The sequence below is a fragment of the Panthera pardus genome, unplaced genomic scaffold (assembly GCF_024362965.1).
Source record: "Panthera pardus isolate Hobbes unplaced genomic scaffold, ASM2436296v1 HiC_scaffold_12, whole genome shotgun sequence".
Lineage (NCBI taxonomy): Eukaryota > Metazoa > Chordata > Mammalia > Carnivora > Felidae > Panthera > Panthera pardus.
This window is the reverse complement of record NW_026526677.1, coordinates 99549181-99572083: the sequence shown is the minus strand read 5'-3', so window position 1 is coordinate 99572083 and position 22903 is coordinate 99549181. Positions and strand designations below refer to the sequence as shown.

The following is a 22903-nucleotide window of genomic DNA, read 5'->3' as shown; positions in this document are numbered from 1 at the left end:
AAGTTATACAGTTCCTATATCCAACCAAATGACAGACCTCAGTCACCTCTCTGGGGACGAAGTGGACGGGTAGACAAAGTCCTGCCAGCACAGAGCACTGGTCCAGAAGGAAGACACACACTAAACAGCAATCCGTGCCTGGATTCTGGAGTCTTCTTCCCTGGCCCTGCAGTGCTAGTCCAGAGAGGGGGAAGGGGTTCATCCATGTCGGGGGGGGGGGGGGAGGGGGAGCGGAGTCCTCGACTGGAGCCCGGACCTGGCCAGATTAGGCCGTCCTGGGCAGACTCGCAGAGTCCATTTTTGCCCGGAGGGTCTTGAACACTGCCAGATGGACAGCCACTCCGCTTGGGGATTGTCACAGCTGAGGGAACCCAGGACTCCCTCACACGAGGCCAAGTTCTGCCTCCTCTCACGTACACCTGATGGGTCTAAGCCCTTTCCTCTGCAGCACAGAGTGAGCCGGGCTTGGAGCTGGGCGGGCCCGGGCTGGACTTTGGCTTTGCCCCTCGGAGCACAAACTCAGGCCAGTCTCACCGAGCCACAGTGTCCCCATCCGTAAAATCAGGAGACCATCAGGTAGTGCCGTGAGTTCTGAACGAGTTGATCTATGTGACATCGTCTGCCCCGTGTTTGGTAATAGCATGTGCTCGATGTATTAGCTGCTTTATTTAGTTATGAATAATAATATTGCCATCATCTTGATCACCAGTTCCTTTGACTATTCGTTATGTGTCTTGTTTCCAGGCCACAAGACCCTCCCCAGAGCACAGGCTAGGTAGCGTATGCCCTGAAGGGCCAGCCAGGCTCCAGATGTGGTCGCACCGTGCCAGGCGATCCTCTCCCTGCCCCTGGACGTCAGCCCTCCCCTGCAGAAGGAAGCCAGGCCACATGGCGTGCCAGAGAGAGCTTTGGTGACAGACAGCCCAGGCCGGGTTCCTGGCCCTTCCATTTCGCAGCCGTGTGACCTCAACCAGTCACAAACATTTCAGAGAATCTATAAAGTGTGAACATCCTACCCACCTCAGAAATGAGACTGGGTTATCCGGGGGAAAGATGAGCGGGTGTTGAGAGTCTGGCAAAGAAGGGAAAACTATTTTCTAGAATGCCCTAGAGTTGATAACATGATTACTATGAGAAAAACCCGAATCTCCCCCATTATACTTCCTCATACTTATTTTTAGAGTTTAAGGTTTTATTTTTAAGAATGAACGTGGGGAGGTACCCACCATATTTTGTGTTCCTGGGGCCCCGGAGGGTCTTCATCCGGCCAAGCTCTGAAATTGCTGCCAGCCTTGTTAATTCCCTGACCCGTGAGCGTTCCCACAAATGGTGCTCATTAGCTGACTTAACAAACTTTCGGTGTGACCGGAGATGGTGTAGCCTCCACGATCACTGAGTTGACAGCGTGGAGCTTGATCTCAGCGATAAGCCCCAGGTCTTTTCAAAGACCTGGGGGGACACAGGGCAAAGGCAGGTGCGGAAGTGTCCCAGGGGCAGCCAGGGGGGTGACTGGACCCCCGAGTCCCTCAGGACCTGCACCTGCCAATTCTGCAGCCCGAAACTACTCACAGACTCTAGATGGACTCTGAAGATTTGGGGGGGCGGGGTGAAGGCGTTCCAGGCACTCTTACCTTAGAACGAGACACAGTCCTTGTCCACTAGGAACCGTCTCAGATAAAGACACACAAAGCACGTAGAGAGGACGGTGGGCAGCAGCGACCTCGGGGAGAATCAGCCTGCATCTGTGTTTATTTGGCCAACAGCACTTTTCCAAAGCCTGAATTGCAAGGTCTTTGGGAGGACACTGTGGGTGACCCCTGGCCCCTATGAGCCACTATGGACACCATCCACGTGGCCTCCACAGTTTTGTATTTTTTTTTTAAGTAGCCTTCATACTCAACATGGAGCCCCATGCAGGGCTTGAACCCACGACATGCGTAAGGTTCAGGTCCTGCCGCGGGCGCCCCGACCCGGGAGCAGGGGGAGGTGGGAGGAGGAAAGGGGGAAGGGGTCCAGGGGGAGGGGAGGAGCTAAGCTGGACCAAACAGCTGTCACCTCCTCCCTCTGACCAAGGACCGAGTCCCTTCGGCCCTACAAACGCTCCAGCTCTCTGACACAAAGGAAAGCACTTCAGAGCCACTAGGAAACAAATGGTGTTTTATTCCCTTTTGTTGTGGAGAGGATCGATCACAGCACGGAGGACAGCGGCCCGGTCACGGCGGCATGTCTGGTTGGATGCCACGAGAACACGATGGATGGGAGGGGCGGGGTCTGCTTGGATTTTCCATCCCGTGTGACCTTCGACCTCTTGGCAGTTCCCTCCGCAGCAGGGCTGTGCCCACCTGCCCCGGGTCTCTAAGCCACGTGTAGCCGCTGCACTTGCGGCTCTAACCAGTAACAGGTGGAGCAAAGGGCTTGGGAGCCATCGCTGCTCCCTGACCAACGGGACGCAGGCAGAGAAGCACAGGACGCCTCCTCTCCCTGCTGCTTTGCTGGCCCCCACAGAATGGAGCCCCTCAGCCACTGCCTACCAGAGACCTCATTCAGGGACAGGAGTCTGAGTCCAGAAGAGCCGGGCTGTAGCTGGGAGTCTGGGAAGCAGGGAAGGTAGGAGAGAGGAGCAGGGTTCCAGAGCCCATGGGGTTATTGCTGAGAAGATATGCAGGGGGCACGTTCCCCAGGGGCAGACTAGAAGCCCGGGGCCCGGGATCCCGGGCTGCTCTGCGACGGTGCAGGGCAGATGAGGACCCCGGGGTGGAAGCCCCAAGAGGGAAAGGACCGTGGAAGGGGCACAGCCTGCCTGGAGGCAAAGCTGGGCTCACCAGCTCCTTGCCGTGAACCTCCCGATTGCCAAGAGACCCTCAGAACAGACCTGGGTCCGGACTAGAATACAGAAGCAAGGTTCTTGTGAATGAAGTGAAGAGAGGCCAAGAAAAATGATCACGGAGGTGATGTAAACCTTCCCAAGTCCCAAGACAACTGGAGACCCCCGCCCACACCCCCTAGCCCTACACCCACCCCCAAATCAAGAGAAGGGACTGGTCTCTCAGGGAAAAAGCGGACTCCCGGGAGTGGGAGATGATGGGGGTGGGGGCCACAGGGGAGCAGGGAGGGGCTGACGGTGACATGGCTCAGCACCCACCCGGGAAAGCGAGTTCAGGGTCACTAAAATACAACATCATCCACAAACAAGCAGCCACAGAGATCACAGTCATCAAACACACACAGACACGTCACAGGACGTGGACGAGACCGCGGGCTGCGGGCAGGAGAGGCGGGTGTCAGGTGCATCGTTAAGTTGAGGATCGTGTTCCAGGGGACGGCAAAGGGGCAGGGGGACACACACACACTCTTGGCTTCTCCTGGGGAAAGATCTGCCTGCTGAAGTGGCCGGTGTTCTTAAGCATCAACACTTGCGTCTAAAGGTTCAAGCAGCTCCTTTCAGGTTCTGGGAGCTAAAGGGGGAGAGAATCCAAATTAAAACTCAACTCTGCCTCCTTTCTGGCGTCTTTACTGGCTGTCTCCCTGCCTTAACGCAGCACCTGTGCCCCCCTGAAACTCGCAGGAGACCCACTCCGAGCTCACGTCCCCGGTGACACAGGAGGACGAGGCTGAAATGCAGGGAAAGGGGGAGGGGCCTGGGAGGGGGAGGGGGGCCCAGGGAAGCGCTTCTCCCAGGAAGGCTAGAACCTGATAGACATGGAAAGAAAATTGTTAAACCCGGGGTTTCTATTTCAGGACACCCCCAGTCGTCGCTCACAATCCCGAGACCTAAGAGAACAGGGTTTCTGAGGAAGTCCTAGTTTAGGAAAAAAAGCAAAAAACAAAAAACAAAAAAACCCAAGCCTCCTTCCCTTGAGCCTCCCCCCACTTGAGCCAAGATCGGACCTGCCAGTGGCCATGAATGGACAGAACCCCGAGCCACCAGCCAGGACACCTGACTCCTGGATTGGCATCTAGGGCCACCTCGTGTGTAGGAGATCACTGACCTTCCCAAGCCCCATCTAGGAGATGGACAAGCTGAGCCCCGCGCTGCCCACCCACGAGGCTGTTGTGATAACACGATCTTGGATGGCTGATCTCTCTGACCTCAGTTTCTTCATCTATAAAGTGGGGCTCAATCCCACCTGCCCTACTTGCTTCTTCCGGTAGGCTCAGGCAAGTCTGTGCGGGGCAGCATTTTGAAAACTAAGACATTTAACGGCAAACACTCTCCCGTGTCCCTACAATGAACAACGGAAGCAAATGCTAAATACGGTGCCCCTTACAGCTGAGAACTGAGAACGGCTAACGTTGGCATCGGGGAAGGGGGAGATACACTATTCTCCCTAGTTCTGTGTAGAGTTAGCAAGTTTCATTCTAATGTGTTAATGTTTTTTAAGCGGTCCTAAGCTACTTTCTGAACCATCGCTAAAAGCCATTATCTTTGAGCTACCCTGATATTAGGAGGAGTTCACGAACTGTCATTCTCTCCCAAGTCCTGCCCCCATCGCAGGGAAGGTGACCTTCCATTAACCTGGCGTCTGGTCATACAGAAGCAGAAGCCCTATTCCCCAGCCTTTCACCGCGCATGTGTGGTGCCCTCAGATGTTTCCGTCCATCTGTCCCGTTGCCCTTTCAGACACAAGACTCGCCAGCCTGGCTCAGAATAAACGCTGTGCCCGCTGCAAAAGCTGGCCCAGCACCTCCCTGAGGAATGAACAGTGACGGAGACAGAGGAAGACACGGGAAGACAGGATCCTACCTTCCTACCTGAGGGCTGCACCTCAGTTCTCTGCTTTCTGGGGCTCCGTTGCTGGAAAAAAAATGGAACAGATTGCAGTGAACGGACCCCTCACCCCCACGGGCCACCCGCCGCAGCAGCCGTGCCCAGGCCTGACGCTGGAGGAGTCTGAACTGTGCAGCAAAGAGGGGGCTTGGCAGGATTCTGAGTCAGACAGACTTGCTGGTTATAGGAATTGGGTACATTCCTTAACTTTTCTGAGTCCCTGGGTTATCGAATGCGGATCGTGAGCCTCTGTCACGGGGCTGTGCGCACACGAAGGGGGCTCTATGAAGCACCTGTCTCGTGCCCGACACAAAGCACATGCCCTATAAACAGCGGCGGTCAGGGGTAGCAGCCGGTTTGGTGGAGATGAGGGGACGGCCCAGAGCAGGGGCCCCGGAGACCGCTCTCCCCGCACAGACACAGGAGCACGTCCGGTTGGCTCTAGGGAGGCCACGGTGTCTGACCACCATCCCTCCCGGAGCCGTCCGAGGACCCTCCCCCATTGCTTCTATCCCACCCGGGCCGGTGGTCGTGACCGCTACCATTTGCAGTGATGAGGTTCTCCACCTGCACCTCCTCATCGCCCGGAGCCCTGCAAGAGAAGGAGAAGCTTCCGTCGGCGCTCTGTGGGGCAAACCCGCTGTCCCTGCTGGGGCAGGGCCGTCTGGAGCAGGCCCCTGAGAGTCACTGGAAGGCTGTGGCACTCTCCACCAAGGGGCGCGTGGGGCCAGGGGCGGGGGCGAAGCTGGGATTGAAGGGGTGTCAGGGGAACTCGCAGGCACCCTTCAGTGCCGGCCCCACTGAGCGCTGGGAAGGAGTGGCTTGGGGCCCCCTGGGGGCTGGCATCCTGTCCTGCCAGACTTTGGGCTTCTGAGGTCCACTGCTGCCCCTGGTTTTTGTGGTAGAGTAATGGGGTATGGGGTGGGGGGAGAGGTGAATGACGGAGCCCGAGCTCCTCCTCAGCCAAAGAGCCCCATGCACAGGTGACCAGCAGGGACAGCGTCGCAGGTCCTGTAGAGACGAGATGGACCTCCCGAGAGGCTCTGAGGCCCTCTGCTTCCCTTCTCCCAAGCCCAACTGCCTCAAGGGCTTTCAGACGCGTCCAGCACCTTCTTGCTTCCCTCCCCTCCTCAATATACATCAGAAGAGAGCGAGGGGCTAACCCTCCATGCTTTGCCCTCGTGTTCGCCGGAACATGCCTGGCACACACCAGGGGGCCCCGCCCTGTCCCCTCCTAGCGTCACCTCCGATATCCACAGACAGGCCATCCTTACCGGGGCTTCTGATTGAAATTGCATTTGCATCTGCGACCTGAAAGGCAAAGAAACCACCCGAGGTCACGCTCCCGGCTTGAGTTCAAGGTCACGCTCCTGGTTTGACCACAGCAAAGCTGCCACAGGGGGCTACATAAAAAGCACAGTTATATGTAGCAATCCTCTGTGGGAGTAGGGTTCTTCTGAGGTCAAGGGTCAACATTCAAATGCCTGGATGATGGCCGTACCACAGTCTGCTTGATCGGGCAAGTGCAGAGGGCTCCGCGCGGCCCGGGCTCTCGTGTGCAGAAAACAAACGCGGGGGCACCTCTCTCAGAGCACTCTAAGGACAGCTCCTTGCTCTCTCCTGTGACTCCCCGACCTCTGCCTACTGGACACAGCACCAGGACAGCCACCCTGCCCTTTCTGATGACCTTGTTTTCATCAAACATTTATTTTATTCACTTTTCTTTAATGTGTATCTATTTTTGAGAGAGACAGAGACAGAGCAAGAGCAGGGGAGGAGCAGAGAGAGAGGGAGACACAGAATCGGAAGCAGGCTCCAGGCTCTAAGCCATCGCCACAGAGCCCAATCCGGGGCTTCAACTCATAAACAGCAAGATCATGACCTGAGCCGAAGTCAGACGCTTAGCCGACTGAGCCACCCAGGTGCCCCTATTTTGTCCATGCTGCCCTGTTTTACTGAGCACTTACTATGTGCCCGCACTATGTTAGGTGCTGGAGATAACAGGGAGAACGGACCATCTCTCTCTCCCCCCGAGAGAGCACGGCCGGGCTCCTACACCGTTCTCCACTCCCCCCGGCAGCTGCAGACATCACTCTACAGAGCCAACAGGGAACGAACAAACTTACTCAGGATAAGGAGAATCCCCACGGAGAAGAGCACCACAGCAAACACCAGTCCCCCGATCCGCAGAGTCTGGTAGTCTGCCAAAGGAGCAGAGGTGACAAAAGGAAGGGAAGAGCACGGCTTCCCGTCCCTGGGCGGGGCCACACCTCCCCCTCCCCCCCCAGGGTTACCATCACCGCTCACCATAATGAAAAGGGTCCTTTTCCTTCTCCTGCTCAGCTGCTGAAAAAATAAACGAGTGTGGGCAAGAGGAAGACAGCTGCATATCTGGTTCCCTAATACCCCACCAGTGTCACTTCCCACAAAGGGACTCCTGGGAGAGAGAGCCCATTAAGCAGAGGTGCCTGGGGAAGCACAGAAGGGCCTGCCCACTAAGGCCAGCCCGAGAGCAGAACTGGGTACCACTCAGAGCCCCGGTGCACAGCACATCTACATTTCTTGCCCCTTTGTATTGTTACATTACCCCCCAAAGGCAGGGTCTATTAGCCCCCTGTTACAGGTGGGGAAACTGAGACCAAGGAAGAACATGTGACTTGCACAAAGCCAGAATCTAGACACTGATGAGCGGGTCTGGCTCCCAAGGTTCAGGCAAAAAGTCTACAGGGATCTGGAGTGCTTGAGAGCTTAAAAGTAGAGCCTGCTGGACCCTCTGGGGAGAGGTGGGCGGGCTGGAACAGGGTCTGTGAATACATGCTGCCTTCCAGCAGTTTCTCTGCTGACTTCAACGGGGACAGGGGAGTCACTGATCAGACATGGAGAATCTGAGAGCCCCCCAGCCCTATGTCCCAAAGGGCCAGGACCTGGAGGGGTACTTACCACTGGCCAGGACGCTGGGAGCCAGCAGGCTGCACAGAAAGATCAGCACCACCTCCATGGCGTCTGGGGACAAAGGAAGGAAAGTGAATCTCTGCACAGGAGACCCCCCACCCCAGCTCTCGGCCGGGTCAGGGGCCGCGTAGGGCTCCCGGCTCTATTCTGAGTACCCTCCACACAGTAAAAGTTCAAGCCACAGAATGGAAGTGGCTGACACTTACTGAGCTCTTACAGAGGGCTCCGCACGCATTAATTTAGTTACTACAGCTGCCTACTATGACAATCAGTAGGCGCAATGACTGACCCGTTTTGCAGGCGAAGAACCACAGTTTAAAGAAGTTAAATGAGACTCCTGATAGTGAGTGGCAGAGCCCAGGTCCTAACCCCTCCACCACGCTGCCTCTCTGGGGCCGAAGCCGGAAAACCCCAAGGCTTTGGTGACGACCCCAGCTGCGCCCGCCTCTCCAGGCCATCCTTCCGGGACTTCCTGGCCTGGTTCCCCACGGCCAACACCCACAGTCGGAAGTTCGTTCTTCTAGGAGATTAAATGGGGCGGGTAAGCGAATGCCTCTCCAGCCCAGCCAGCCCGCCAGGTGGGGCGGGAGACTTGCTGTTCGCTGGTCTCCGTAGGGTAAACCCTGAAATGCCAACAGCTCTCCCTTAAGCTGCCCCCGACACCCTCACCTCTAAGGTGCCCGAGCCAATTCTTCCTCCAGTCTTAGTTCATAATCCTCCAGAAAGGCCGTTTGGTCAAACAAAGGCAACGTGCAGACCGGTTCTGAGTGCCAGCATCCTGACCTTCCCCTTCTGTTCGTGAGCTCATCGAGCCCCTGGACTCTGGGGCCAGGGGTCCCAGGATGGGCCATCCGGATGGAGGCAGCGGGCGGCCAGGGACAGATTTCAGTGGAGTCACACGCAAGTCACTCCTGGGCTTAAGGAAGTACGTTTGGTGAAGAGCCATCAAGGAAAGGCAGAAAGAAACCCACACCAGGAAAGCGCAAGGCTGTCTGTCTTCCTCCGGGGGTGGGACTGGCAGTGGTCTGACCCCCCCCCCCCCCAGACCAGTTTCTAGTGGCCAGGACCATGCTGGCCCTGAGGGATCGCCCCCATTACTTGCCAGTCCCCACGCAAGCATCCTCGGCTGCCCTTCACCTCTCGGCCACCAGGGGTCAGAACAGCTGCATCCAGAGTCGCGCTGAGACCCAGCCGGGGACTTGGAGAGAGCCGCTCAGTGTTCATCAAAAGGCAGTAATTTGCTTCTAATGCCATCTCCTCTATTATTTGTGATTTTTTCCAATTTTACATAAGTTTTACATTTTATACGTATAAAAATATATGTGTCACGCCCGCATACATAGTAATAAGATGAACACTCATAACTTAAAAGCTAGAACTTTACAAGCACCTGCTACATTTACCTACATTTTCCTCCAAGTCGTCCCTCTGCCTCACTCCCAGAGGTAAACAGTATCCCGGACAATGTAAATCCATACATTTTTTTCATCATTCCCTTGTTCTTCCTCAAAGAATTTTTTCTTAATGAAAGATAAAATTCACACATCATGAAACTCATCATTTAAAAATGTACAATTTTCGGGGCACCTGGGTGGCTCAGTCGGCTAAGCGTCTGGCTTCAGCTTCGGTCATGATCTCACGGCTCGTGAGTTCGAGACCCACGTCCTGTCTCCCTCTCCCTCTCTCTCTCTGCCCCTCCCCAGCTCATGCTTTCTCTCCAAGTAAAAACGTCCAAAAAAATTTTTTTAGTAAACACAAAGCACGCAATTCAATGGTTTTGGTATACGCACAAACCTGTGCCACCATCATCACTAACTCCAGAATATGTTCATCACCGCAAAAAGAAACCCCATACCCACTAGCCATCGGTCCCATTCTGCACCCCGGCCCCCAGCCCCTGACAACCACTGATCTACTCTCTGCACCTGTGGATTCACCTATTTTAGACGCTTCACATAAAACAATCATACGCTATGTAGCCTTTGGTGTCTGGCTTCTGGGATTTAGCATCACGTTTTCAAGGTTCATCTATGTTGTGGCCCGTGTCAGAACTCCGTTCCTTTTTATGGCTGAGTAATATTCCTCTGTACGGCTATCCCTCCCATTGTTCTTCAAAATCTATCCGTCATGCACATATTATCTTAATAAGATGCGGGTGGTGGAGCTTTTTTGAGCTTTGTAATGATCATACTATGTTGTTTGCAGTCTTCTGGGACTGGCTATTTTTGTTCAACATTGTTGCTAAGATTCACCCATTAGGACATGTAACCTTCGGTTCATTTCTTTCCAAAGTTGTGTAGTATTCCACTGTGCAGCTTAATTATCACGTATTGGTTCATTCTCCTCTCAGTGGAGATCTTTTTGGCTTTTCCCATTTTGTGGGATTATAAATAATGCAGCTGTGAACATTTTTATGCGTGCTGCACAGCGTAAGACACTTTTTCATTTTCTTTTTTTTTTTTTTTTGCCATCATTTTCACACGGAATACTTTTTACGTCGGAACCCAGTGCAAATACATCTTCACGTATACCAGGGATAACAACATCACAAAACAACTCTTAACCTTAAAATGAATGATGCCCTCTGACAGTTTCTGTTCTGATTCCCTTTTTAAAATAAAATGGTTAGACCCACTAACGGGTCATACTGCAGTAGGAAGATGTATATTCTACAGACAGGCCTAGGAGTGTGGTCACTGGGTCGTATAGTACAAATTGTCGACCTCACAGAATACTTTCGGATTGTTTCCCAAAGCGGTCATCCCCGTTTCGACACCCCACCACACCACCTGCGTGACTGTGCCTATCCCTCGGCATCCTTATCCACACTTGATGTGGTCAGCCTGCTTAATTTCCACCAATCTAGAGGTGTGAAATATGGTCTTAATCTGCTCGCTCATTAAAGGAGTCGGGCTTCTGGTCCTTCATTGGTCACGTGTCTTTCAGGTCTTCTGCTCACTTTGCAAATGGGTTGGGCATTTGCCCAACATCCCTGCATCCGAACCCGTGTCTCCATTGCTACAACTTGACAGCGATCTTCCCGTGCGGTAGGAGAAACTTCTTCTCTCTTCCTCTTCCCCCTCTTCCTTCAGGAATACCTTCCCTCCTCTTTGTCTTTCGCTCTTATATATACATTTTAGAATCAGCCTCTCAAATTCATCTGAAGCTGTTGGGATTCACACTGGAATTGAGACAGTGGATCTGAATCTTGAGTCTCCTATCCATAAAGGAGTCTTGAGACTCCTATCTCGAGTCTCCTATCCATAAAGGAGTCTTGAGACTCCTATCTCGAGTCTCCTATCCATAAAGGAGTCTTGAGACTCCTATCTCGAGTCTCCTATCCAGTCTGCCTTTCCATTTGTACATCCTTTTCAACGTCTTATATTGGTTTTATAAATGCTTTCATGTAGGTCTTGCACATCTCCCATGAGATTTATCCCTAGGTGCCTTATACTTCTTATTGCCATTTTAAATGCAATCTCATGTGTGTTTTCTAATTTTCGCTGGTACACAGAAAGGCAATTGAGTTGTACATATTGATCTTAAATCCAATGATCTCACTAAACTCTGTTAATATTTCTAATAATTTACTTACAGATTTCCCCTGGGTTCTCTCTGTCGACATATCATCTGCAAATGATACAGTACGGTTTCTTCTTTGCCAGTGCTTACACTGTTGGGTTTTATTTCTGGTCTTCTGTACTGCTAGGCCTTAGAGTAAAATGTAGAATAGAGGCAGTAATACAGGACACATACACACACATGCAATCTTATTACTGGTTTTTATTTTTTACTTGTATTTCATTTGTGTGTGTGTTTATTTTTAATTCTTCCCAGCTTTACTGTGATGGGACACCTAACATTGTGTTCGTTTAAGGTATGATGATTTGATGCATGTTTGTGCTGCCACATATTGCCACAATAAAGTCAGTTAATACCTCCATCACCTCACATAATTACCTTTTGTGTGCATGGTGAGGAACGATAAAGAAAATATGGCGCATATATATATATATGTATATGTATACATATATATATATAATGAAATATCATTCATTCAACCATAAAAAGAAGGGAATTACTGATTTTAAATAGATTTCTTCTAATGTTTTATAAGTCCCCCTGTAATCCTGGCTTTCCAAGATGTTTCTGTTTTACATTAATTATGAATGAATGTTCTGGATCTATAGCTTTTAACCTTTAATCCGTCAACGAAGTAAATTATGCGCATGGGTTATCTAATGTCAAATCATCCTTACACTACTGGGATAAAACCAATGTATTATTGTCTTCCTAATAAATCGTTGGATTTGGTTTGTTGCTATCTTGTTGAGGTTTTTGCGTTTATGTGCGTAAGATTGGGCCGTAATTTCTATTTTATTGTGTTGACCTTGCCCGGTTTGGGTATCATGATAGTCCTGGCCTCACAGAACAAGTATTTCCTCTCTTGCTATTCCCTGGAAGAGTTTGCAGAAGACAGAAATAATCTGCTCTGTGAACACCTGGTAGAATTGTATGACTTAGTCTTCTCTTTGTGGGAGGATTTTCAATTGCCTTTTCAATTCATTAATGGCCATGACACTCTTCAGATTTCTCTTCCTCTGGAACATATTCGATGAATATAATTTTTTATAGCGATTTGCCCTTTTCTGCTTTCAAATTTATTATCAGAAAGTTGCTTATAGCATTTTATACTTACCCTTAGAAATCACTAACTTCTGTTGGATCTGTAGTTATGTCTTTTTCTACATTCCTAACGTTGTTATTTGTGACGACTTTTTTTTTTTCATCAGCTCCACCAGATGTTCACTCATTGTATGTCTTTTCAAGAACCTGCTCTTGGTTTTGCTGATCCTTTTTACTGTGTTTTAAATTATCCTTCATTCTGCCTTTACATGTTCTTTGGGTTCATTCTATTATTCTTTCTTTATATTTATCTTCTTATGTTGGATACCTGGTTCATTAATATTTAGCTTTTCTTGTTTTCTTTTTTTTTTTTAATTTTTTTTAACGTTTATTTTTGAGACAGAGAGAGACAGAGCACGAACGGGGGAGGGGCAGAGAGAGAGGGAGACACAGAATCGGAAACAGGCTCCAGGCTCCGAGCCATCAGCCCAGAGCCTGACGCGGGGCTCGAACTCACGGACCGTGAGATCGTGACCTGGCTGAAGTCGGACGCTTAACCGACTGCGCCACCCAGGCACCCCAAAGTATAGTGATTTTAAATTACTTTCATAATTGACTGCTAACTGAAATGCACTGTGGTCAGAGAATGTGGTCTGAGGATACAGATGCCTCAAAATGTATTGACCTAATATATGGTTAGTTATTCTAAAAATTATACTCCATTTATTAGAAGACTGCGAATTCCTTCATTGTTGGGAAGAAAGTTTTATGTGCCTATCAAATCAAGATTATTAAACTGTGTTGTTTAAATTCCTACACGCTTTATTTTTTCTGACTGGCCCCTCAACAATGGAAATAGGTGCTTTAAAAGATACCTCTATGAGGAAGGATTTATATATTTATCCCTGTGTTTCTTATAATATTTAACAGAAAAATTAGAATTGCTATATTGTCCTATGGGTTGGATTAAATTCTATTTCACTTTCCACCTTCTTGTGTCCTTATGTGTTGTACGTATATTTTATCATCTTGTAAATGGCAAAGACCTAGATTTAAAAAAAATTTTTTTTCTTAATTCCACCTGATAATTTTCTATTAACTATCAAGTTTAGCCCATTAATTTTATTGTGACTATTGACATATTTGGTCTGATTTGTTTCTCTTTTGACCTTTTTTTTTTTTTTTAGATTTTTTTTTTCTTATTCACTTTCTCCCTCTACTGGTTAAGAAATTATACAAGCTATTTCTAGTCATTTAGTGGTTACCTTTGGAATTTTACCACGTGTGTTGGCTACAGACTGAATGTTTGTGTCTCCCAAATTCATATATTGAAACCTAATTCTCTATGGGATGTATTTAGAGATGGGCCTTTGGGAGGTGATTAGGTCATGAGGGGGAGTCCTCATGAATACCATTAGAGCCCTTACAAAAGAGAGCTCTCTCACCTCTCCCCCCAAGTGAGGCCTCAGTGGGAAGATGGCCATCTGTAAACCTGCTTTGCCAGCACCTTGACCATGGACTTCAGCCTCTAGAACTGTGAGAAACAAATTTCTGTTGTTTGTAAGTCCCCCAGTCTAAGGTACTCTGCTGTAGCAGCCTGAGCAGACAAAGACAGTCTTCGATTTAACAAAGTCTAAAGTTAAAACGTATCAGAGTTACTGGGTATAACACCCTTCCGGAAAAAGGCAAAAACACAAATCACCTCCCTCCTAATACATGTGCTATTGTACAAAATTTCAGTTCCGTGTGCAATTCTATGACATAGATATTAGAATGTATATTTCATGGAAACATGTTTGTCTAGATTCCCTCGCATGTGTGGTAGCCGGCCTTCAAGACGGTCCCCACTACCCCCTGGTATTGCATCCTTGTACAGCCCCCTTCCACACTGCACCATCTGTGTGACCAATAACATACGGCAGAATTGACATGTCCCTTCCAACAAACAATAGATTATAAAAGGCACTATGGCTTTCTTTTCTTGCTTGAGCTTGCTCCCTTGCTCTCTCCCTCTCTCCAACTGCTTGCTTTTAGGGGAAAAGGCGTCTGCCGTGTCGTAAGGCTCCTCCAGCATCCCTGCCGAGAGGCCCATGTGGCAGAGGACTGAGGGCCTCGGTTCAGAAGCCCCCCAGGAAGGAGACCTGCCACAAACCACGTAAGTGAGCCTGGAGGCAGATCCTCCAGCTTCCACACGATCCCCGCCCCTGGCTGACAGCCTGACTGCAGCCTCGTTAGTGACTCAGAGCCGAACCACGCAGTCCATCTGCTCCCTCGCTCCTGACCTCGGGAACTGTTTGAGAGAACTAATGCTGTGGTTTGAGGCTCATTTGTTATGCGGCAGGAGATAACCGATACGTTGTAGTTACTAACTGATTTCTTCATGATTCTTTCTGCTGAACCTTAGCCATGCATCAAGACCTTTTCTTCACTCCCGAAGAACATCTTTTCACAATTTTCTTTAACAAAGATCTATTACTTACAAACTCAGGTTTTGTTTACTGAAAATGTTTTCATTTCACCCTTCCGGCGGACAAACTCTTAGGGGAATCCCAGGAATTCTGACCTCCTAGTATTCCGGCCTTGGTGTGATGCCCTCCCCCTGAATGGGGACCGCTGCTGGGACTGGCTGCTAGCCAGGAGAGGGGCTGTTTTTTTGGGGGGGTTTAATGTTTAATTTTTAGAGAAAGAGAGACGGACAGAGTACGAGCAGGGGAGGGGCAGAGAGGGAGGGAGACACAGAATCCGAAGCAGGCTCCAGGCTCTGAGCTGTCAGCACAGAGCCTGACGCAGGGCTGGAACCCACGGACTGCGAGATCACGACCTGAGCGGAAGTTGGACGCTTAACCGACTGAGCCACCCAGGTGCCCCCTTTTTTAATTAATTTTCTCAATAGGAGAGGGATTTTTGGCAACAGGGTCCCTCCTAGGAGCAGGAAAGACACATGTTAAGGGTTCCAGGGAAGCAGTTACTGCCATGCCTTCCCCTCAACTCCCCCCCAGATCCCTTTCACAGCTGCTGAGGTTCAAGTCCATCCTACAAACACACACTGAATTCTAGAAAGAGCCACACTCTTCTGGGCTCTGCAAGGGATACGTGGGTAAACAAGATACAGCTTCAGCTTCCAAGGACTGGCAGGGTTTGGAAGCAAAGGGCTCGAGTACCTCAGCAAGTGCGAAGAGAGCTTCAGGAGACGTAAAGACTACAAAGGAGGGTCCATCGGGGCAGGGAAAGGGGGAGCTGGGATTACAACACCGAACCTGGGACGTTCCCATGGAGGAGCTGACATTTCAGCTGGACCTCGGAAGGAGGATGGGACTCTGATGGACAGGGGCAAGAAGAGAGAAAAGCCAGGGCTCCCTGGCAGAGGAAATAACATGAGCCAAGGCAGTGAGAAGGACAAATGGGAGGCAGGGATAACAAACAGTACTCAGTTCAAGTTCAGTTCGAGTTGAGCCTCGAGGCACTTCCTTGGATGGTGGCTGCCTGAAGCGGCCACCTCAGAAGGATTCTGAATGAGGTCCATCAGGAGAGGGGGCCTGGCCCCATTGGTAATGTCTGCGTAGCACTGGAGGGCCCGGGACGGCCATCTGCCAAGTATTGGCCATTTCTAGAGCAAGATACCCTCCAAACAGTGAACGATCCTGTTGAGCGAGGCATGAGGGGTGGGCGGTGAGAATTCTGAGAAGTCAGATTGTGGAGGCTCTCGAATGCCAAGCCGAAGAGTAAAGACTCGTCTTTGTGTTCCGAAGAAAACATTTCTGATCAAGTTACAGTGTGCTGAAAGAAATACGGTTACAGATTTGGAAAGCGACCAACTCCCTGTTCCTCCAACCTGCTGCCCAGGCCCGGCCTCCACCAGCCACACCTCAGCACAGGCCTCCTCGGGGCGACTCTCGGCCCCTGCGCCCACTTTGTAAAGTCTCGTCGGTACCGTCGGCATTGCCCCTGAGTCAAGTGGCCAAACACACACACACAGAGCCTCTGCAAAGACACACAATGCCCTTCTCTCACGGCCGCACCAAGAAACCCCAGAGGGGCCTCCCCTCCCTCCCACACGACCGCCCCTGTGTGTGCCACGCCCTCCCAGTTACCACACATTTCATCTCTCCCAGGAGGGAAGCAGGGCCGTCTGGGGCTGGCTAAGGGTGGGTGAGAGAGGGACAGAGAAAGAGGCAATAGAAGTGAGAAGTCTCATTTCCGGGCCACAGAGTCTAAGGAGTAGATGGAAGAAAGGAGGGAGGGATCTCTGGAAGAGGGAGAAGCAAGGCTGAGTTGGGCAGAGCTGGGAGAAAGGGTTCAGGAAACCACATTAGCCTCCAGATGCGCGTGCGTGAAGCCCCGGAACCCTGCCTGCGGGGAGCCTGAGGACCTGGCTCTCAGGACAGTGGGGGGAGGGGGCGGGGGGCGGGGTCCTGGCCCCCTTACTCTGCTGCTCCCCAGCTCTGAAATTCTACACCATCTAGACCACCCTTCCCAGGGGGGGGGGGGGGGGCGGGGGGGGGTGGAATAGGACCAGCCACGTTTTGCTTCCTCCGTGGCCCGTGGCATCTTAGGAGAAAGACTTCAGGTTTCCACTGGTGGTTCTTCTCCTCCTTTCCACGTTCACAGTCACCTCTATGTCGGTAAACAGCTGACATTTCAGGTGACAGCAACCCTTCCACGTTAATTTCGCTCCCCGATCTTCCTGCCTTTTGCACAGTTGCTTTCTGCATGTGCGGGAGAAAGCAATCAGAAGAGTTTCTCCGGCGATTATCTTTCCATTCTGAGTCACATAATTTCACATAATTGCTGGGTAAAAGCTGCTCAGAAAAAGAAGCCACTAGTTGATGATATAGCAACATATGCTCTATTATTTTTGATTCCATGCAGCAGCGAGGTAGATCAGAATACCCAGTTCTATTGTGAAAATAACTCCGAAACAACCTCCCTCTAACGCGCACAGCCTCCAAATTACAGTGGAACTTGATCATCTCACGCGCATGCCTCTCTCCCTCCGCCCCTAAAGCCTCGAGCCCTCGAGTGCATCTGGCCTGCCTGTCTTTCTTCAGGCTCAGCCCATCAGAAACATGCCCAGAGGGATCACTGACGCCGGAGTCCTGGCAGGATCCCCAAAGAAACATGAGCCCCACCCCCCACTCCAGACAGGACATGCTGGATGGGACCCGTTTACGGGGCCACAGAATGCCTGGGCCCCATTGTTTAGGCCGACTGGTCACCCTCGACTGTGTAATCAGATGCCAGGGGACACGACTTAGCCTGTGATGTATCCAGATCTCTGCAACAAAGAAGCCCGTTAAGAGAAGATTCCACTGTGTATAAATAGGACAAAGCCAAGATGTGAGGTTTACCAGATGGAGCTGGAATCACAGCATGCCAGGGTCAGAATGATTGAGATAAAAGCTCTTACTTCTTATTTGAGGAGCCCGAGGCCCCAGCAGAGCAGTGATGCGGCCAATTCACACAGCTAGCCAGGGCACAGAACTGTCTGCGGCTCCCGTCTGAGGCTCTGGTGGGCTCGGATAGGGAGACGGGCAGGCCAGGCCTGCAGGACAGGAGGCCACGAAGGCAGCCGGGAAGGAGATAGGAATGGGGTTGCACCAGAGCAATGAGAGGGGGTGGGAGGGAAGCACCTGACAGGCTCCTCAGCTCTCCATTAGAAGACCACCTTTGACTGAGGACATTCGGGGGGGCAGCGCCGGCTTCTGGAAGGCGAGAAAGAGAATCACGTCCAGAAAGACCTTCAGGAGGCTTGGAGCCCCACTCTTAGTCTCTCAACAGGGGGGCAAAAAACAGGAAGGCAAGAAAAGAAAAATTAACAGTCCTTTCCAATTATCCCAGCCATGCCGTGTGGCTGATCTTGGTGCAGGTGGCTATTACCTATAGCCTAGATCTGAACAGCCTGAGGCTCGGCGAAGGACCAAAAAGAGAAAAGGCCCAGGACTAAAAAACGTCAAAGACAAACTGGTCTGATTTACTGACAGAGAGGTGGGTTCTTCAAGTTCCTAAGACATTGGTAAGTCTGACTGTCAGGAAAACAGGACCGGACTGTCTGATCTATTTGTGTCAAGATCGTATTACAGACGGGGCACTGGCCCCAGCAGCCTTTTCAGGCCTCCTTCGCCTGGGATTCTGTGAAAGGGTCATGTGTGCACCTCATGAGTGGTACCGATGGTTCCGATGACACGTGCTAATGGATGGGGCTCGGGGAAGTGGCCAGCACAAGCCAGCAGATAAAGCCCACACCCGTGCTGTACCTTGAAGAGAACGTAGGTGTGATAACGCCTCCGTGCTGGAAAGACTGGAATGTTCTTGATCCTCTCGGGCACCCCTTCCACCACTGAGGTCTCCCTGCTTCCCCATCCACGCAGGGACAGCCAGGCATTCAGACACACCCCCACCCCCTTTCACACACAGAGACCCTGTCCTCCCTGCACCGCTCCTCACCTTTCTGCTTCCCACCCCGGATGCTTTGGCCTAAAGCTCTCTCGGGCTTTTATGTGCCAGAATAAAGAGAAAGCAAAGAACAAAAGGACAGTCATCATCTACTTGACAGCTGTGTCTGGAAGAGCTCAAGGGGGCACTTTTCCAGGCTCCGTCCTGCTGAGCCCAGAACTCCCTTGGCTCCTTCTCTGCCACGCGGCTGTTTGCAGGATGGGGAGGGCGGAGGGGAGGGGGGGGGCCGGGTTTGCTCCTCATCTCATGTTCCACGTGACCAGTGAACCTGGAAACGGCCAGGACCACACTGTGGCCCCAAACCGCTACACTCCGGCCTTGAAGCTCCCCAACCACAGGACCCCCGGCCCCTCCCCCAAGCTTCATCATGTGTAAAATACATCTTGGGCCCTCTTCGGGGAAGCTGCTCAAAATCCCCCTTCCTCATACAGCCTCGTGACATAGCTGCGGCCTCCCTACCCGTAGACGCCTCTGTGCAATGTGCAGCCCATTCCCCACCCCAGGCCAGGGCGCCTCGGCCTCAGGTTCAGGTTCACGCCCACGAGCCAAGGGCGACAGAACACGGACCTCCTGAAGAGGGACGTTCAGGCCCGGAGTTCTCCCCGCAGCTCACACATGGCCCAGTCCCCACTCACATCACACACCTCTCGGGGCGCAGCCTTGACGGGAGCGTGAAAAGGAAGGCGGAGGAAAGACGGGGGAGTTTTCGAGGTGGTAGGAAACGGTGAGCTCGGTGGTAGGAATAAAGAAGCAAGGTGCTGGCAATGGGGGGTCGGGGGCTGGGGACAGAGGCCTGCCGGCAACATAGGAGTCCTTCTGTGAACCCCATGGAAGGCAGTGTGAGGGATGGAAAAGTCTGAGGTGGAAAGCCCATATCCGAAGCCCAGTCTTGGGGCCTGGAGTGGCATAAGAGGTGATAATAATAATCATGATGAGTAGCCTAGGAAGTATATATTACCATCAAACCCATTTTAGAGGCAAAGAAACTAAGGTGGAGAAAGAGAGGTCCCCTGGCAGGTGAGAGCTGGATTCCAGGCTTCAACCCAGTTTTGTGGGCTTCCTGCTGGGAGCCCAGAACTCATCCCAGGGGAGGGCCACCTATACTGCGGCTCCCTGGAGGCAGGGGAGGGGCGGGGGGGGCACCTCCCCAGGCAGCTGCCACTCTGTTCTTGCTCCTCCCCCAGCCTCTTGGGCTGAGCTCTGCACGGGGGCCACAACAGAGGGCGCTCCTGTCTCAGGGTGAGCCTTTACCAACCAAGCTCCCCAGCGTCTCTAGCTTCATGCATATTCATACAGTGAACACACAGTGCCTGCCAGCTCACCCCGGAGGGAGAATTTATATTCCCTTGTTGGACAGAAAGCTGTTTACTCAGGAGGGTGATTTTTTTTTTTTTAAACAGATTACAGAATTGCACAGCTGATGAGGCTGCATTTGTGCCACACCAAGTACTGTTCTCAGTGGTTTAAATATACTAACTCATTTAATCCTTACAGCGGCTCTAGGGAGTGGCTCTGATTTGGATCATCCCCATCAGACAGATGGAGAAACTGAGGCCAGGGAAGTTAAGTAACTTGCCCAAAGTCCCAGAGCTAGAAAGTAGCAGAGCCTGGATTGGAACCCAAGTAACGTGGCTCCAGAGTCCCCTCCTTGAGCCACTCTACTCACCTGCCATTCTGCCTCTCAGTGGTTTTGTGGCCTTGAACAAGCTACTCTACCTCTTGGAGGCTTTGCTTCTGAAATGTAGAACAAGGGTAACGACATGTATCTCAGGAGCCATGAGGATGAGAAGACATCACTTTTGTGTGTCGACAAGTACACTGGTCGGCCCACGCCCTTCCCTTCTGAGAAGGGTATCTCCTTTCGGAGGGGAGAGGGCGCCTCCCCCACCCCAACCCTACAGGTCTCCTGGCTAAAAGGAGCAGGTCTGAGACGTCAGTGGTCCCCCAGGGACTGTCACTTGGTGGGAGCAAAGGGAGGAAGGGTCAAAGCAGCCAAGCTGTGAAGTTGGGGGGGGGGGGGTGGCGGGAAAGCCTGTAGGGGAGTCAGTTCACCTGCGGGAACAGAGGAGCAGGGAGAAGGGAGAGGGAGCAGGTCAGGGCTGGGTGTGCTCCAGCCCCCCCAGCTCCCACACCAGGGCTGTGCATCTTGTGGTTTGGCCCTGAACGGGGTACCTGCCTTGTCTAACCAAGCTGGAGTTGGCCTTCCGTTGTTTGCACGGGAAAGAGCTGTCAGGTCAGAGTCGGGTTCCAGGCCGGGCGAACAGAGACTGCTCATTAAGCATCAGCGGCTGACAGTATGACTACTGTCACTCCCCAACTCCTTCCTCAGCTTCCCCTCCATTTTCTTCTACCCTCTCGTGGGAAATGGGGAAGAGAAAGAGAGAACGGAGCCAGGGAAAGGGCCCTGGTCCCTTCCTCTCACTTCCCTCCCTTCCTCCTGCAGCCACCCTCCAACCTCTGAAGGCTCCGGCGTCCTCCTGACCGGTGGGAAAGGGCCCTCGGCCCTCAGAAGACACAGGCAGGCAGAGAGGGGGTCTGGGGAGGCCCCCCAGAGCCACTGCTTTCTCTCGCCCCAAGAAAAACTGCCAGTGTCATCCAGGGCCACAGACAGGCGGCATGGGGGAGAGCGGGTCTCACCGGGGCAGCCGGAGCTGATGACACGTCGGCCACCACAGGGCAGCCCCAACCCAGAGACACAGCAGCATGAGAAACAGAGGGCCCAAGGTAGCAGAAGAGGAAGGAAATCCCAGAGGAAGAGAAACTGAACAGGGGAGGCACCCAAAGGGAAGTTCGAGAGGAGGCTGACAAAGGAAAGACCCGATGAATCAACCAAGCGAGGTTGGCCAAGGGCAGTCCCGGCAGAGACCAAACGTGAGGAAGAGAGACAGAGAGACACAGGTGGCAAAGCAGAAAGGCCGGGACTGCTGTGAGACGAGCCAGTCTGCTCTGCAGAAACACCAAACAAGTCTTCGTGCCACCGTCCTCCCTGTGAGGCCCTCTCTGGGCCTCCACCCTACCCCTGCATGCCCTAGGCTGGGTGCTGAGACTCACAGGCACAGGGTCAAGCACACTCATGCCTCGGGCAGCCCTAATCCCCCTGCCTCTTGGGTTGAAGGGGCGTTGGGACAAGGTACACCAGGACAGAGACTCTTCCACCCTGGACCTCCGAGTGCACCTGCGGCTGCTGTCAAAGAAACGGGGAGCACCCTTCCTGCTCCCGATCCCCACCCACGGGGGGCCGAAGGGGCCGAGGGTGGCGATGGCGATGTTGATAACATCATTTGCAAGACAGCCTGCTTACCAGACGGTTTCACAAGCACCAGCTCAAAGGAGTATCACAACCACGTGTGACGCTGGGGAACCGGCCATTTTACGGACCAGAGGAGGTGAGGCCCGCCGTGACTCGCCCGCGGCCCCGCGGCAAACGGTATCGGCTCCTGAGTCTCTGGGGGGCCGAATGCTGACGGTGCCCTTCCAACTCTTGCTGCCTCCCTGGCCAGTGTGGCAATGCGTGGGGACTAAGGGAGATGAAAATACTGACCCTGACCCCACGCCCCAGCTGGGCTCATTTGATGGGCGTGCTCTCCCCCCAGGCCAGAGGGGAAACACGGGTAAGCATAACGCAAATTAAGTTAGATAGCTGTGTTTAACTTCCGCACGCACGCGTCATGTCACTTTCATCCCTCACAGCGGCCGGCTCAACTCTGCGCTGTCCACTATGACCGATGTCAGGGGAGGGCTGGGACCCCGGAGCCCCCTGGGAGGAGAGGGGAGGCCTGGCCTGTCGGCCATCGCCGAACCCCGGCTCACAGTTCTGCCCCTTCACCCCCAGCTGACGCACCCTCATGTCCCTCCTCAGCCCCCACCGCCCACAGCAGCTGCCGGGTACCCTGACGTTCTCCGGCCCGCGAACATCAGCGCCTTCATGCCGCAGCCGGACAGTGTCCCACACGACCCGCAGGTGATCCCGTCCATCAGAGCTTGGGGAAGCCAACAGAACTACCAGCCCAGCCCCCAGCAGCCTTTCAGAGCGGGCTGCCAAGCTGCAGATCCCCCCCCCCCACTCCTTTTTTTTCTAGAATGGCTCAGAATTAGATCAGGGTA

The 22903-nt window shown here is 52.5% G+C and overlaps 1 protein-coding gene across 7 annotated transcripts in view; it reads right to left on the bottom strand.

Moving 5' to 3' along the window:
• Positions 1-2137: 2137 nt before the first annotated feature.
• The window catches only part of FXYD6 (FXYD domain containing ion transport regulator 6), a 30431-nt gene continuing 9665 nt past the window's right edge, over positions 2138-22903 (bottom strand). For 2 of the 7 annotated variants that reach the window (XM_053900428.1, XM_019469029.2), the window contains exons 2-8: positions 7709-7771; positions 7076-7114; positions 6895-6969; positions 6043-6079; positions 5311-5360; positions 4753-4795; positions 2138-3455 (exon numbers count right to left, since the gene is read on the bottom strand). In XM_053900428.1, coding sequence (XP_053756403.1) covers positions 4767-4795; positions 5311-5360; positions 6043-6079; positions 6895-6969; positions 7076-7114; positions 7709-7766 — 288 coding nt within the window. In that variant the 5' untranslated portion in view covers positions 7767-7771 and the 3' untranslated portion in view covers positions 2138-3455; positions 4753-4766. Of the gene's footprint in view, positions 3456-4744; positions 4796-5310; positions 5361-6042; positions 6080-6894; positions 6970-7075; positions 7115-7708; positions 7772-22100; positions 22311-22903 lie in introns of those variants that run through there. The other 5 variants (XM_053900425.1, XM_053900426.1, XM_053900427.1 and 2 more) reach the window with 4 other exon arrangements.